General features: G+C 39.2%; 1 protein-coding gene across 1 annotated transcript; it reads right to left on the bottom strand.

The window, feature by feature from the left end:
• Positions 1–119: 119 nt before the first annotated feature.
• Positions 120–14,473, bottom strand: cusr (Copper-only SOD repeat protein). The gene is made up of 10 exons (XM_042391711.1): positions 14,303–14,473; positions 7,319–9,398; positions 6,593–6,692; positions 5,429–5,506; positions 4,595–4,699; positions 3,397–3,529; positions 3,068–3,182; positions 2,373–2,497; positions 1,012–1,092; positions 120–570 (listed from the first exon to the last, which is right to left on the bottom strand). The coding sequence occupies exons 1-10, from the start codon at positions 14,340–14,342 to the stop codon at positions 479–481; spliced, it is 2,949 nt and encodes a 982-aa protein (XP_042247645.1). The 5' UTR covers positions 14,343–14,473; the 3' UTR covers positions 120–478.
• Positions 14,474–14,843: the final 370 nt, after the last annotated feature.

Below are 14,843 nucleotides of genomic sequence, written 5' to 3'. Positions count from 1 at the left end.
ATCATTTCAGTATTTGAATAGCATCTCCCACAGTCATTGTGTAAATCTCAATAATTACAGGCACACAGCATACAAATATTGCATTTTATTCACAATTTTTACACAAAATTTGACAAGGAAATTGATAGTGCATACATAAAGGCAAACATCTGGAGATCTGAAAAAGTACAGCATTGACTTCACCCAACCATTTAACATTTCAAATGAATGAAATATGAGCAATATTTGTTGTGAAAAAAATAAGTTTCTAAAGGCTACATTGAGCATTTAATATGGTATTTGCAAAAAATTAAATAGTAAAATAGAAAGATCTTTATTGGTTGACAAAAGTTGTACAAAGAGACACAGTTATTATTTTGCTGGATAGTAAATCAAATGACCATTATATCACTTGGTGGGCTACATTTCATAATCATGTTCACAATTTGAGGATCCATGTATACCCAGTTATGATGCATGGTGTGGCTGAATCTCTGAACTATACATAGGTTGTAGAAGGCAGCAGGTATGCAGCAACAGACATCAAGCCAAGAAGAAAGCTTCCCGGCACCAGCAGCACACCTTTATTCCCTGAAGGCGTCAGACCAGAAATGTTTCCACAGATTATTCAAATGAGAAATGAAACTCTGTTAAAATATGCTATTTTTACACTCTGAAACAGTAACCTAACATAGTGTAAATTAGTAATCTTTGAAAGCATGGCCCTGGGTATGAAATTAATGTTTTAGTTGAATTGTTTATTTTATCAGTGGTTGGCACGACTTCCATGCTCTCCAGGTTGTAAACATCACACATCTCATGTCAGTGTATTGTTGAACAAGAAATGTTAATTATAGAGAGCTGCTCATATATACACATACAAGCGTTCCAAGAATGTAGGAGTTCTGAATGCCATTCTCCCTTTAATGAAGGGTATGAACAATTTCCAGTTATTCATTCATTCATTCATTTATTCCAGTAATGCACCTAAGGTGCAGTGAAGACAATAATTACAGTAAGCAGCATACTTACTGGAACATCGGTTAGACTCTTTGAAGTTGCCCATCTTCTCACTGGTTTTGACAGACTTCAGAAGTTCTGCGGTGACATCCCCTTTAAGATACAGACAATGTGGCAATGCTTAATTACAAATAGACTGTCCAAGCCACAATTACTGTTTCTTATACTTGATAATTACTGCATTTGTGTCTAAAGGCAGATATGGACTTGTTACAGTGTATTTCTAATGTTCCAGAAATAGTTACTTCTATTACATCAACTTTTGATGATGATTGCATAGTAAACTTTCTAGCTTGTGGGATATGTCTGAGGGCATAAATGCCCATCCTGTGCTATACTGTGTGAAACCTCTCTACAGATACCTCTCTGTTCCCCCCTGGGACAGAGGAAGGGACTGAAAAGGAGACACACGGACACTCAACTCCAGCATCAGGTTACTGAGCAATTTTTCAGGTTTTCTAAAGATTTTCAATGCCCGTAATTGTTCATTGTCCTGATGAACACAGCCTGGGCACACAGCTTGCCCAGCTAGGCCCTGCACGGCTGTAAAAAAAAAAAATCTCTTCCTAGGGAGGAAGAATCTGAGCCATGTGTTTGATTTATGTATTTACTGTATAGACTTACACATGTACATGCAGTCTGATATCACACAGACAAACCTAATTTCACTAGCAAAGCCATGTTTGTAGATATAAAACCTATTATATAAGGCATTGTCCTGTGTGCTGCTAAATCTGCTTTTCCACTGTTTAATTCCTCCTTTTATTATGTACAGATTCTCTTTTGATGTTTATAGATAAATATTCAAATGAGACTGATGGTTTTCCCCTCCTTGGCACTCCCATGTTGTTTTTTCATTTCCAGAGAAAGTTTACATTCTCTGAAGGCACATAATTATTTCTTAACTGTGAAGTGAAGTGAAGTGTGAACTTAAACTGTGATACAACCCTCATTTAAAAAATACCGACAGCTTCCTTGAGGAGGTGACATGATTCAACCAATATTTTCATACTCGCAACACTGAACCAGGTGATGTGTGTCTGCAACCTGCTGATTTTAATTGTTGCGGTGTCGGATCAAACTTGGGTGTTGCCATAGTTATAGTCATTATAATTTATGGTCTCACATACCACTGGGACAACACCTCTTCTAAGAATTGAACATGAGTCATGTTTACACTGAAATGTCTACTTCTTATTTACATAACATGATTACTTAAAGTAATTAATAAAGAGAGAGAACATTCACTCACTCACACCCTCAAATCATCTTTCCTCATGTTTCAAGCGTTACTGTTCGGTTGTTGTGTCGTTAGGGGAATATTCTCTTTGAGAGGGTGTTTCAGGGAAAGCATTAAGAGCTGGAGTGCATACCAGACACCATGAAGTTGACTTTCTGGCACCTTCCTTCAGCTGCAGACATGGGAGAGCTGGGCAGGATGGTGACTCTTGCCATTTCCAACTGAAGGACATCAGCAACCCTCCTACGGAAGTCATATCTGAAAAAACAGACATAAAACATAACTTTATAGTCGCTCGATACTCAGATTTTTTTCAGTGTAATTCCTATAATCAATCACAGATATTAGCAAACTAAGGTAACTGATGCAGTTAAAGTGTTTCCTTCAAAAATGAATAAGAAATCATTTGAAATATGAATGAATTTACTCCCCCGAGTGTAGGAATCATCCAGGTAGGCACAACATGATTGATGCCAGATTTGTCATAAATGGCATTTCAGAGTCAGCCTAACTGTACTAAAACAAAGTGCCAACATTGGCCCAATGTCAAAACAAATCCTGCAAACTGGAGCTCAGACCAAAAGATTATTTTCAGACATTTAGTTGTGATGAGTCTGACTCAGCTGGCAACCGGGGACCCCACACGTCTGAAAACTATTCTGTCCACTCAAAGACACCGACCAATTTAAGAACCACGTAAACCATGGTAGCACTCATACAAAACAGCGTCTGTTCATGAGTAATCAAAGTTTGCCGAGAAGATAAAGGTAAAATTCAAATGACAGGTTATGAATCATGCTGTATGAGGTTTTCTTTTTCACACTCAACCTGCTGAAGGTGGTCACAGTGGGAAAGGTCTGATCTGCTGAAGGAGATTCTGGGAGGATCTCAGCACATGCGATGATACTGTCTCCATTCTTCAGTACTAGAGATCTGTGGACCACTATAAACACAGAAAATAGAAAACATAAACCACATGTTCTTTTTTTCCGTTATGGCACTCAACTAAAGCGATCCTGAACTAGCATTAACGGGTACTTGTAAGTTTGATTTACCTTTTCTAAATAAAAACACATTTTCCCTCATTTCAATAGAAAATGAGAGAATTACAAATTTATGACTGTGACTGTAACTATTAGAACCATGTATGGGGGTACCTGTGTTGTCTCCAGAGAGCTGAATGATGCTATCAGTGTAGAGCTGTCTCACAGTCAGGCTGATTGGGCCATTTCTTGCGGAGAACTCTCCCACCACACAGCTCAGAGGGTTTTCGAGTGAACAGCTGGAAGTCTGAAGGAGGAAGAGAAATAAGGAAGTGCATTTCACATGAACCACACAAGCACGATTTTGACACCATAATTGCAGCTGTTTATGCAAATGTTTTGACCTTTAATGGTCATGTTTTCTGTAAAGTGAAAAAGAAAAAAAGGAAAAAGGATCATTGCTTGAATTTACAATTGAATGCTTAATTGACGTGAATACAATTGTCATTGAAACATCATAGTGCATTAATTAATAACAAAAACCTTTGCACAGAATATCTTAAAATCTCAAACTTTCTAACTTTAAACATATAAATGGCCTAGTTTTGCAAATTACACTGACTAGGCTGATTATGGTAGTATAATTAAAGCTCAAATTTAATTACAGCACATTTGGAGCACAATCTTGGAGAATTTACATCTTTTTGCAATTTTTTCTAGTAATTACAAAATAAATAAATTACTGGCCTAATAAAAGTAATTTGATAAAAAAGTTGAAATTTCCAACTGTAGCTGTTGTATTTGTAGAGGACAACATGTTGGTTATCTTGACTCTTGGCTTTTGTCTTTTATACAAAGTACATACAGCACCTCACAGAACATGTAAATCATACAGAACATGACCATATAGTATCAGAGGAACTTTAAAAATGTAACAAGCCAGTATGAAGTTTTTAGCACCTTGTGTTCACTGAAATTTGTTTCAGATTATCTTCCATCCTTAAAATCAACAAAAATCTGAATAGAATCTGAACGTGGTGGTCGTGGCTCAGGAGGTAGAGCGGATCGTCCACTAATCAGAGGATCAGCGGTTCGATCCCCACCTCCTCCAGTCCGCATGTTTAAGCCTCTGCCATCAATATATGTGTTTGTGAGTGGGTGAATGTTGACATGTGGTGTAAAGTGCTTTAAACGATCAGAAGACTAGTAAGGCACTATATAAATGCAGTCCGTTTACCAATACTTGAAGGGACCAGCTCTTGCCCATTAAGTGCTATTATAAATTCTGAAAAAGCAAGAAACTAAAAATGTAGTAGTGCCAGCATAATAATGAACCGAATCAGTTGATGAACTGTTGACAGTGCAGTCTCACCATTGATGTCATGTTGAAAGGATTATACGTCTCTCCCACACCATTGCACTGGCTGTTGTTGGCACCCGCGCGGCCGTTTGTGATGAACAAGGATGCCTCAGTAGTCTGAGAAGTAAATGGAAGTGTGAGAGTTTGATTTTAATTAGTCACAATCACACAAAAATACAAAGTAACACACATACATGTTAACACTGAACACATATTTCAGATACACATTTACAATCTCTTTCAAATCCTGCTGCAACCAAAGGCAAAGAAATTAACTTGCTGAATAACAATAAGTGTCTGGGAACTTAAATCGGCTTGCACCATGTTATTTATCCATGGTGTCTGACCGCACAACCTCATGTCCTCAAATTACAGGGACTGCCAATTTGGATCTGTGTGTTGCAAGTATTTCCTCCCTCTCAGACACTGGTCACTGACTTATACATGGCAGCAGTTGTGGGTGCTAGGTGAGTCCCACCCCTTACACAGTATTTCTACCTGTTTCTACTTGGCATTGTGCATGAGTGCACTCTTATTTCATGATCATTTTCCATGTTATTGTCCATTTTACTACTCTGGGAACAGTTGCACACTAAGCCATTCAGGTGTCTCACCTATTGTGCACGATTTCCTTGTAAGTTTTTCATAGTATGCTGAAAGGTTTTCAGGGCGTTGGCACAATATGTATATGCACTCATGTTTGTCATTGATTGTCACCTTCCATTGAATTTTTGTTTCCTTGTTTCCTCCTCATGAAGACGTTCTTTGAGAACTGTTATAAATCTATATAAATAATTGAAGGTGCATTAGTGTTTATAAATGTGTGTCCCTATGTTACATGCTTACATTTTGCCTTTTTGCAGATTGAAGGTTCACCTCCAGTGTGGTATCGCTGCTACTCCCATCAGGAAACATCTGCTGGTGCTGGAAGAGAGGAAAACCAAAATATCCAATATCAGTGAACATGTAAAAGGACTGAATTGATCTTCAACCAGATTGTCTTTTCTAAAATACATAGGCAGTTCAAATGGACACCAGTGGGGATTTGTGGATATGGCATACATACAGCATTGTTATGCCATTCTGTGACTTTGTGCTCAATCTGCCTGAACAAAACTAGCAGATTGAAGTTAAAGGGACACATATATTCCCCAGACTGTCATTTCCATTTTTTTCTTTGCTAATATTGCCTCTTAGGAGATGCTGTATTACTACCTCTTATCCATAGATGTGGTGCAGCAGAGCTCAGTATGGGGTCTCTGGAGGGCAGCTGACAGACACAGCTGTTCCCTCGGTGAGCTTCCTAGATCAGGGAGCCTGTAGGTTCTACTAGCCAGCAGACGGATGCTAAGCTAAGCTAATGATCTTGCCCCAGCTTCCCATACCTCCCTGATACAACCCACCACAGGCATAATTAATTCACTGTCTGTCCAGCACAGCAGAAATACCCTGTCATGTTTTTGTGGCAGCTTGGTTCCTAATAAGTTAGCAAGAAAAATATCTTGCATATGTTCTGTTGAAATCTTTTTCTGTTTCTATGTGGAAATCTTGTAACTTCTCCTAGGTAAAATTATTTTCTTCAGAATAATTTGAGAAATATTCATAATCCATTTCATGATGCTAAAAATGGACTGTAATCACTAATGAAATGTTTTGAAATGTTCCACCGCTGCATAGTTTAGCAACTTGAACTTGTGCAATAAAAAGTGGGTAGCTATGTTCTCATCAGATTACTATAGTTAGTAGTTATAGTTGTGATCCACCAGACAAAAATGCAATCTTTTAAAGGCAGTGTATGAGATGAGAAGAGCCAGTATTTCATTTATTATCACTGCAACAAATAAATTAAACTTTGTATTTTGCATTGTTAGTTCTTGCACAATTTTGCACAATTCATAAAATAAATAAAACTATATACAGATGTACATTGTAATGTAAGTGTTTCAAATAAATTGGCATTAGTGGAAACAATGGATTGAATGGATGGAAGACTTTGGCTGCTGTTTTTACCAGTCTGACTGTCCCAGTCAAGGTGCCATTGAAAACAGCCTTGGCAATAGTCCATTGTCCATCTGGATCTCTGTCAGCAGAAATGTCCGCACACCGCATTCTATAGAGAATACAAACATGCATGGACATGTATAGGAAGACACAAAAACACAAACAAGATGAGCAAAACATATCCAAATCCTGCAGGGATAACCTTTAGGATTTTCTCCTTCACAATATTTTGTTGAGTCACTCTCAATGAATGAAGAAGATTATCTGTGTGTTATAATAAAAAACATGAGGAGGATACGGCACAGTGTCTATGACATCCTACACCTGTAATTGTCCTCAGTAGCCTGTTTAAATCTGTTATTGTGCCAGAGAGCAGCTCAGAGTAGTAAAGCTTGGATGTCTACACATGCTGCAAAATCATCAATGACTACTCAAACTGCTATATATCATATAGTATTTATATAGTACACTATGATATGTATTGTATCATATAATATGCACATGAAATGACAAATAGGATCATGGTCTATGAAAAAAGTCGGGGTTTACAGATCGGTGGTTACAATGCTCACCATTTCTTCTTTAGATATAGGAAGCTGTGGCCACCTATGAGTATTTTCTCATACTATATCTCTTGTCTCTCTTTCATTTTCACTATCTCTGATTTTTTCTCTCCATCTAATAAGCATTCTACCACTAAAACAAAGACATGCATTTTTGCACACAGGTTCTCACCTTGATCCGTTGCTGTAATGAACAACCAGGGACCTCCCCACAATGCTATAGGGCCCCGTTAATGGTAAGGTTGCATCCATGTATACATCCTGAGACTGGTCAAGGCCATTCAGCATCCCAAACTTCCCACTAATGTCTCCAATCTCATACTGGTCAAAGGTGCCATCTCCAGGTGCAGGGGAGTTTGATGCGTTCCAGGCTAGTGGATTGAAGTGGCCCATAATGTTTGCTCCCGAGCAGGGCTCCACGCTGTCAGATTCAATGGGCAGTATGTGAACATGGTAACCCCCAGCTAAGGCGTTCAGGTTCATCAGGGATATGTTTATCTGTGTGGGGCCTTGTGGGATGGACTGGGAGAACCGAACCTGCCCACTGGATATCCCAGGGCCAAACCAAGTACCTGAGCTTGCTTTTGGGACCCGCACCATTGTAACGTTGGCACAAGCAATCCTTTGCCCTCCTCTTTCTGCTTGATGGATGACCACAGAACGACCAATAATGCCTGACCCTGGCAACCAGGAAGTTACATCAGTGAAGAAGTTTTTTCCTTCCACTCCACCCACTCTGGAGTCAAGGTTGATCGTGCTGTGTTTGCTGGAGAGGTCTCCCACTTCGCAGGACAAGGGACTGGAGGGGCCACAATGGAGGGCATAACTGCTGTCTCCTGTGGTAATGTTCATGGGGTTCCAGTGACCTCCTGTCGTGCTGCAGCGCCTAGTATCATCATCCCTCTCTGAGCTGATGGGGTAGGTGTGAATGTGCCAGTTGTGGTTTCTGGTTTCACTCATTGTGGGGTTTCCATATGATAAATCCATGAAGATGGATACATCAGACAGAGGGTATTCGTTCAGTTGGGTGAACCAGATCTCACCAATCACAGGGCTCTGGAATCTAGCTCTGGCAACAGTCACTTCACCGGGATAGCCAATGCTGGCGCAAACATACCTTGCACCATCTGTTTGGTGAATCACAACTGACCGACCTACAATGGAGTTTTGTCCAAACAAAGGGAGATTGAAGTCCGTGAACACCATGTCCGAATTGTTTTTACCTGCAAGGGACATATGCTTGTTGCTGAGGTCACCGATCTCATACTTGTCATGTGTTGATCCAGGCACTTTGGGGTATGTTGGGTCACTTTGGCTGACACCAAATGGATTCCAGTGACCACCCACATTATCATTTGAGCACAAGCTTGAGGGAAGCGACCTGACTGAAGGGACAGGGAAATTGTGGACATGGTAAGGGCCAACTCTGCTCTCTAAGTTACTCAGGTTCACCCTCAACTCTGTCACATCAAACGGGGAAGCCTGATGGAAACTGAAGTATCCTTTGATCCCTCTCATATTCACAACGGCTCTCACCTGTTTCTCTGGCACATTATAGATCTGAGCACACATGTAACTTGACCCCATAGGGAGGAGAAGAAAGGCAGTGTTGATATTGAAGCTAGTGAGGTCCAGACGGGACTTCTCAGGTTGTAAAGGGGTTCCAACCTTTATGATGCCCAGACGGATCAAAGCTGAGGGATCTAATATTCCAAGAAGAACATCACAGTTTGCAGCGGTGTTCACTGAGCCAAAGATGGTGATGTTTGTTTTGGAGGCATTGACCTGACCGATTGTAACTAGGTCTGCAAGAAGCCTGGGGTTGGTCTGGTCTGTGTTCAGGCGGACATAAACATTACCCGCAATGGGTCCGGTGAACCTGGCCTGACGTGTCAAGAGCGTTTGACCTCGACTTACAACTGTGCATACTTTGGTGCTGTTACAGGTCTGCAAAGTCAGCGAGAAGTCATCCAAGTTTGATCTCTGTTCAAACAGGTGTGACACATTGATGGAGTCTGAGACGGAATCAGCTGTGAAGGTAAAGACACTAGAGCCAATGTTTGCTTCAGAACAGGGCTGATCAAAGTGGCCGTACATGACGGGAAACTCGTTGACGGAAAAGTTAAGGGAACCACAGGATCCAGCACCGGATATGTTGACAGTGGCCAGCTGGGAGGCAGAGTCAAACTGCACCTGCCCTGTGACTCCTCCCATGTTTACAGGTGCCAGAAACTGAATGCAGGAGATGGAATCTGAAAAGGATGACAAGGAGGAGGTGATGGTAGTATTCTGGGTTCCTGCAAATTGTTCTTGCACAACCCACCCCAACAAATACAGGGCTGATAATGGATGACCCTGCAAAACCTTGACTTGTGTTCAGTGATGTTTTTGAATGTTCAATTGCCAATGTGTTGTTAAAATAACATTCCTATAATCTCTGCAATTTACAGTATGGTTGATGTTAGGCAATTAAAACAGTTGGTTAATGTTGGGGAAAGATTCTCATCATGGATAAAGAAATCCAAAATTAATGGTTTGAGACATAACATGAACTCTGGTCTCCAGCTCAAAACTGAATCCTTTATACATGCATCCACCACTATCACCACACCCTCCACACCCTTACTTTTTGCCACACTACAGAGATGTTTCCCTCCATTGGCATTGAATATTAATCGTTTGCTGACGTATCATCCAATATGAACTTAATCTCTTTAGAGAAGTTTTTGCTCCAACAGGAACACACACACACATAGAGTACCACATATTTAAGGAAGTCTTTTCATTTCCTATTAAATAGTGTGTCATAACTTACAATGTGTTGATATCTGCCTTTTTTGTTGATCTGTATCAATCTCCTGTCCATGACTTCCCTTTGTTAACTTCCCATCTTGTGAGTGCCCTTTGTTAAGTTGAGGCTTTTTCTGCTGCAGAGACAATTTTAGGAAATCTCATTGGCCACCCTAGTGGTCACCCCAGATCTGATAGGTCATTGGTCAATCAATGATGACAGCTGATTAGCTGATATAGGGCAGTTTACCATTTCCAACTACTATAGTAATTGTAGGACTGAAGCCATGACAGCCAATCTTTAGTCAGTGGACTTTTCTCCATGAGTCACAAAAAAGCAGGTCTCAAAATTGAAAGTACTGGAACATGCAAACGGCTGCATCCACGTGCCCAGGACTCAGGACTCTGGTTACAGTGACCAAAAGCTGAGCTAATGCCATGATGATATGAATAATGTGCTGACAACTACTTTATATATGTTTTGCACAGGTAAGAAAAGTATAATGGGACTGTTTAGGTGGCAAAATAGAGTTAGCTCCTGTTAGTGTTGTGGACATTGGTTTGGGGTCGCATACAATGTGAATTTGAATGTACATGTGGGGCATGTGTATATGCTGCAAGCATTAGCACCTCACGCTAGTGATTAGCATTAGTGATTGACATGAAATTTACAGTCTAATGTGTGTTAATAGATAGCATTAACAGCCACTGTGATAAAATAAAGCCCGTATTTAGTTTATGTACACCCACAACTGTAGTTTGTTCAGTTTTGTTTAATAGCATTTTTCATGTAGGTAATGTTATCTGTGCTTAGAGTGTGTAAGAGTGAGAATATTGCTAAAATACAGACAGTTAGCCAGCCAAGGTAAACCTGTGAGCCTGTAGAGATGTAAACTGGAAAGTGAGGTTTATTGTATTTCCCAACCATTGTTAGACTGCTTAGGTCATTCAGTAAAGACAGTAAAAGGTATAATGTGATGTTTTCAATAAGGTAAACTGAGTAAGAGGTAACTATGGAACATAAGAGAGTTTTATTCATGCAAATGTTAAGGTGCAGTTTACACATGAAGAGAACTGTAAAGCAGGACTGTAAGCTAAAGTTAAAGTTCACAGTTCAAAGATAGTAGAGCTGATGCAAGCTGAGCTAATGCCACAATGATATAAATAACATTGCAGACAACTGTTTTAAATATGTTTTGCATGGATTACCCCTGTGAATAAATGTGTTTCACCAGTTTGGACCGAGAGCTTAATTCTTAACCTGTAACATATAACATATTAACTCTACTACAGGGAAACAGCTCTTGTGTAGTCTATCCTGAACATAATTACTGACTGAAAATAGACATGTTTAAATAACCACTGCTTCCCAGAGACTGGGGTATGTGGAAATGGAAAATGTGATGTACATGGAATAGAAAACTGAATAGAATGGTAGCTGCATCTTAGTGCTGTTCTTGGTTGTAATATGAACTTTAGTTGTTGTGAGTGGTCAGCATGGCACCTTTAATTTAATGCTGTATTATAAAATGCAAAAACAACAACCTGGCCTTGAGTACAAACATTACAATGGATGCTAACATAAGTTTTGGAATTCAATTATGATTTACCTGTCTATAGGTTGAAGCAATGTGATGCATTGAACACCTGTATTTACACATTTTGATCACCAGCCCTTCATTATGGTTTTCTATGCCATGGCTACCCCACACTATAGCTCTGTGTCCCATCTTGACCACCCCAGTCAAAATGTCCTGGATACCACTGCGCAGTGATCTTCTTTCCTCTCAGGGTAATTTGAAGTTTAATCTCATTTTATGTTAAACATTTAAGTACTTTTAATCCCAATCTCTATTTACAGCTACATCATAAATTCAAATGATATACAGTATGTGCATTCTTGTGAGCCAGTGAGGATTAACTGTCACAATGAGGTGCACAGCCCTCATTTGCACAGTAATACCCACACAGGTATCAAGGTATCCACTTACTTGCAAACTTTTTACCTCTAGTTCACATATCTACCACCTCACAACCTAATGCTCATTCTGTCAGAGATATTCATACCAAGCTCTAACTCACAGGTGTGAACTAATTTTTGGGCTACTGCCAACATTCTTTCAAACTAGAACATTTATGAAGAGAATGTATGTATGCTCACTGCTAAAACTTTGTCATTGAAACATTTGAAAGAGTTAAAATACTGAAAAAAGGTTGTGGTTAAAGTTGAGGTGACATGATGTCACACACACTGTTTCAACATTCTCAACATACAAATCGGAAAAGGTGTGAAATAAGTATAAACCTGGAAATGGGTTTAACGAAAAACTATATAAGGGATGGAAATGTTAAACTAATACAGTAAAGTACAAAGGGTGGAGACTGCTTTAAAGTCTGAATCAAGTTTTTAAATGAAAGTATGAGTGAGTATGAAGGGTTTAAAGAGGAGTTGAAAGGGTTTAAAGTTGGGTGGAGTTTTTATTAATAACATTCATTTCAATATGCAAAAAAGTTGTATTGTGAAAAGTATGAATGATATGAAAATGTGTTGACGTGTGAATAGAATGTCTGTATAAGGAAGTTAGAGCATCTCAAAAAAAGTGTCCAAAAGAAGGAATGGAATAATAATAATAAAGATATAAAGATAGTTTTAGAGTGCATTCCTGAAGCGAGCACAGTTATGAAACCTGTTTCAACATGTCATCTGTTTATTTATTTGGCGCTACTGGTTTATTAATGCAGCCTTAGGTGCCACATCAGTGGCGGCACACCCATGGGAGAGAAAGTTGAGACAATTAAAGGCACATGATTTGACATGTACTTTTATCTGTTTATTGTTTTTGAGAATTATATCATTTTTATACAGGAGAAGCCTGCATGATGTTGGTGTGCTGGTCTACTGACCATGCTGACCTCTTCATATGAGACAGCTGTCACAAGTCAGCCTGCAGTTGTCCCCATTTAAAGACTTGAATTTGTAAATTCCAGACACACAACTGCTATACCACAGAAACATCACACATATTACTTGACTAACTTACACATAATGTTGTTTCAAATAACCTATAACTCTGAACAATTCTTTTGTTAGGCAAGAAACTTTAAATATGTTGTTAGATTAAGTTGTTTTGTAAGTGGCACAATAGCCACCATCAGGTGGAAATACATCTAAATCTAAATTTGTTTGTAACCCCTCTCAAGTTTCTATTAGTAAGAAGTTAAATATAGTAGACGCTTTCATTTCTGTAAAGTTATTCAGCCTGTATGGCACTTGAAGTGACAATCAATAGTGGAAATGCTACTTTCACAATGTGATCACAGTTCTGGTGTAAAACCATTAGCTCTATTTTAGTTGCAATTTTAATTCTATTAAAATATATAAATAGCACAAATAGAAATTATTCTCTGGCCATTGTATAAATGAGATGAAGGACTAGCGAGGCAGACCTTTGGAAAAAACACTGTTTTGGTCTAGTCAGACAGTTGTAACATGAATCAATCCCGATTGTTGAGAGAAGGAACTTCAGAAGTTTTCTTGGACTACGACCAATATTTAATATAGCAGGTTAGTATCAGGGCATCATCTGCCTCTGAGACACAGACTTTGAGTAAACCTGAATTCTGGATCAAAGCCTTTTCTGTGAGCCCCATTTTTTGGGAAAAGAAAATCCTGGATTTCTCAGAATTTCAATGTAACACATCCCACTAATCCCACTAATTTGGTAATCCTCCTCACCACCCTGATGTACTAAATGTCTGGTGAAATATCTCATTGCCTGTGCAAGATAAAACTAAGGATTCTTTGAATCCTATTGAACTCTGGGAAATACAAAATGATCAATAAAAAAGCAGACTGTTTGAAAGGTTATACATTACAGGCATCAGTTGGTTGCATTGTCAGTTTCTTATGTTTTCAGCAAATTGCAAATGTTTGGGATTCACTTAGAGTGCTTACTAATATCAGATGTTTCTAATTTTATCATTTACATCGTTTCAAGCCTTTCCACAACATCGTGGGATTCTCAGGGGGGAGATGCAACCTGAGAAGCTCATATCAATAAAACTGAGCTGCTGGTAAAACTACTGCACAACTGGTTTCAGAACAAGTAAAACATGATAAAGAAAGATTAACCCAGAAATCATTAGCCACATGCTTATGAGTAATTGAGAGCCTGCAGGTTTTACTACCAACCAAGGGAAAGGGATGATTTCACATAAAAATACAACATCAACCAAAGCAGAGAAACTAATGACTGAAATTACCAGCTGTTTGAAGAAAACCTCTCCGCCTACATGACACATAGTAACATTAGACTCATCTATGAGATCCACTTTATTCAAAAGTTAAAAATTACAAAGTACTCACCAAGTAATGAAAACAGCAGGGCAGCTGTCAGAGGGCCCATGTTGGGAGATGTGTGCAAGACAGACAGCGAAGAGAAAATTTATAAAAGAAAATTATCTTTAACAAAACTGAGGTCATGCAAATCCTCACTGAAGGTGTAGATGAGAAGGAAAAAACAGCTCAGTTACAGCATGAGAAGTTTAGTGACTGCAAAATGATGGAGTGTGTGTGTGTGTGTGTATCATGTGTTCTCTAAGATTGTGTCATATATGACTGGTTTGCAGAAGTGTGCAGCCTCTCTTGTGCTTCTTTTTCAGCCGCGGTCTGTCTGTGTCAGCCTGTGATTGGCCAGCTGGGTGACAGTGTCTCATGTATGGAGGTAGGGGAGGGAAAAAGAATAATTTGGAGCCTGGATGGGTGGAGGTTGTCATGCTCAGCTTGAGAAAACAATGTGGGTATAAGATTGTATTGTATTGTTGATTCTATTGTTCATGTGTTCAAGGGTTCATAGTACAGTCGATGTCAATCAATTCAAAACACAAAGAAAAGATTTAGTAGTTGG

This window comes from Thunnus maccoyii, chromosome 2 (genome assembly GCF_910596095.1).
Source record: "Thunnus maccoyii chromosome 2, fThuMac1.1, whole genome shotgun sequence".
Taxonomy (NCBI): Eukaryota; Metazoa; Chordata; class Actinopteri; order Scombriformes; family Scombridae; genus Thunnus; species Thunnus maccoyii.
Note: the sequence above shows the minus strand (reverse complement) of the source record. Positions and strands in the feature narration are given on the sequence as shown.

Coding starts and splice junctions, on each gene's coding strand:
- cusr (XM_042391711.1), bottom strand. CDS start 14,342: ATGGGCCCTCTGACAGCTGCCCTGCTGTTTTCATTACTTG. Junction 9,399..14,302: donor CCTGCTGTTTTCATTACTTG/GTGAGTACTTTG, acceptor CATCCTTTTCAG/ATTCCATCTCCTGCATTCAG. Junction 4,700..5,428: donor AATCTGCAAAAAGGCAAAAT/GTAAGCATGTAA, acceptor TTTACTTCTCAG/ACTACTGAGGCATCCTTGTT.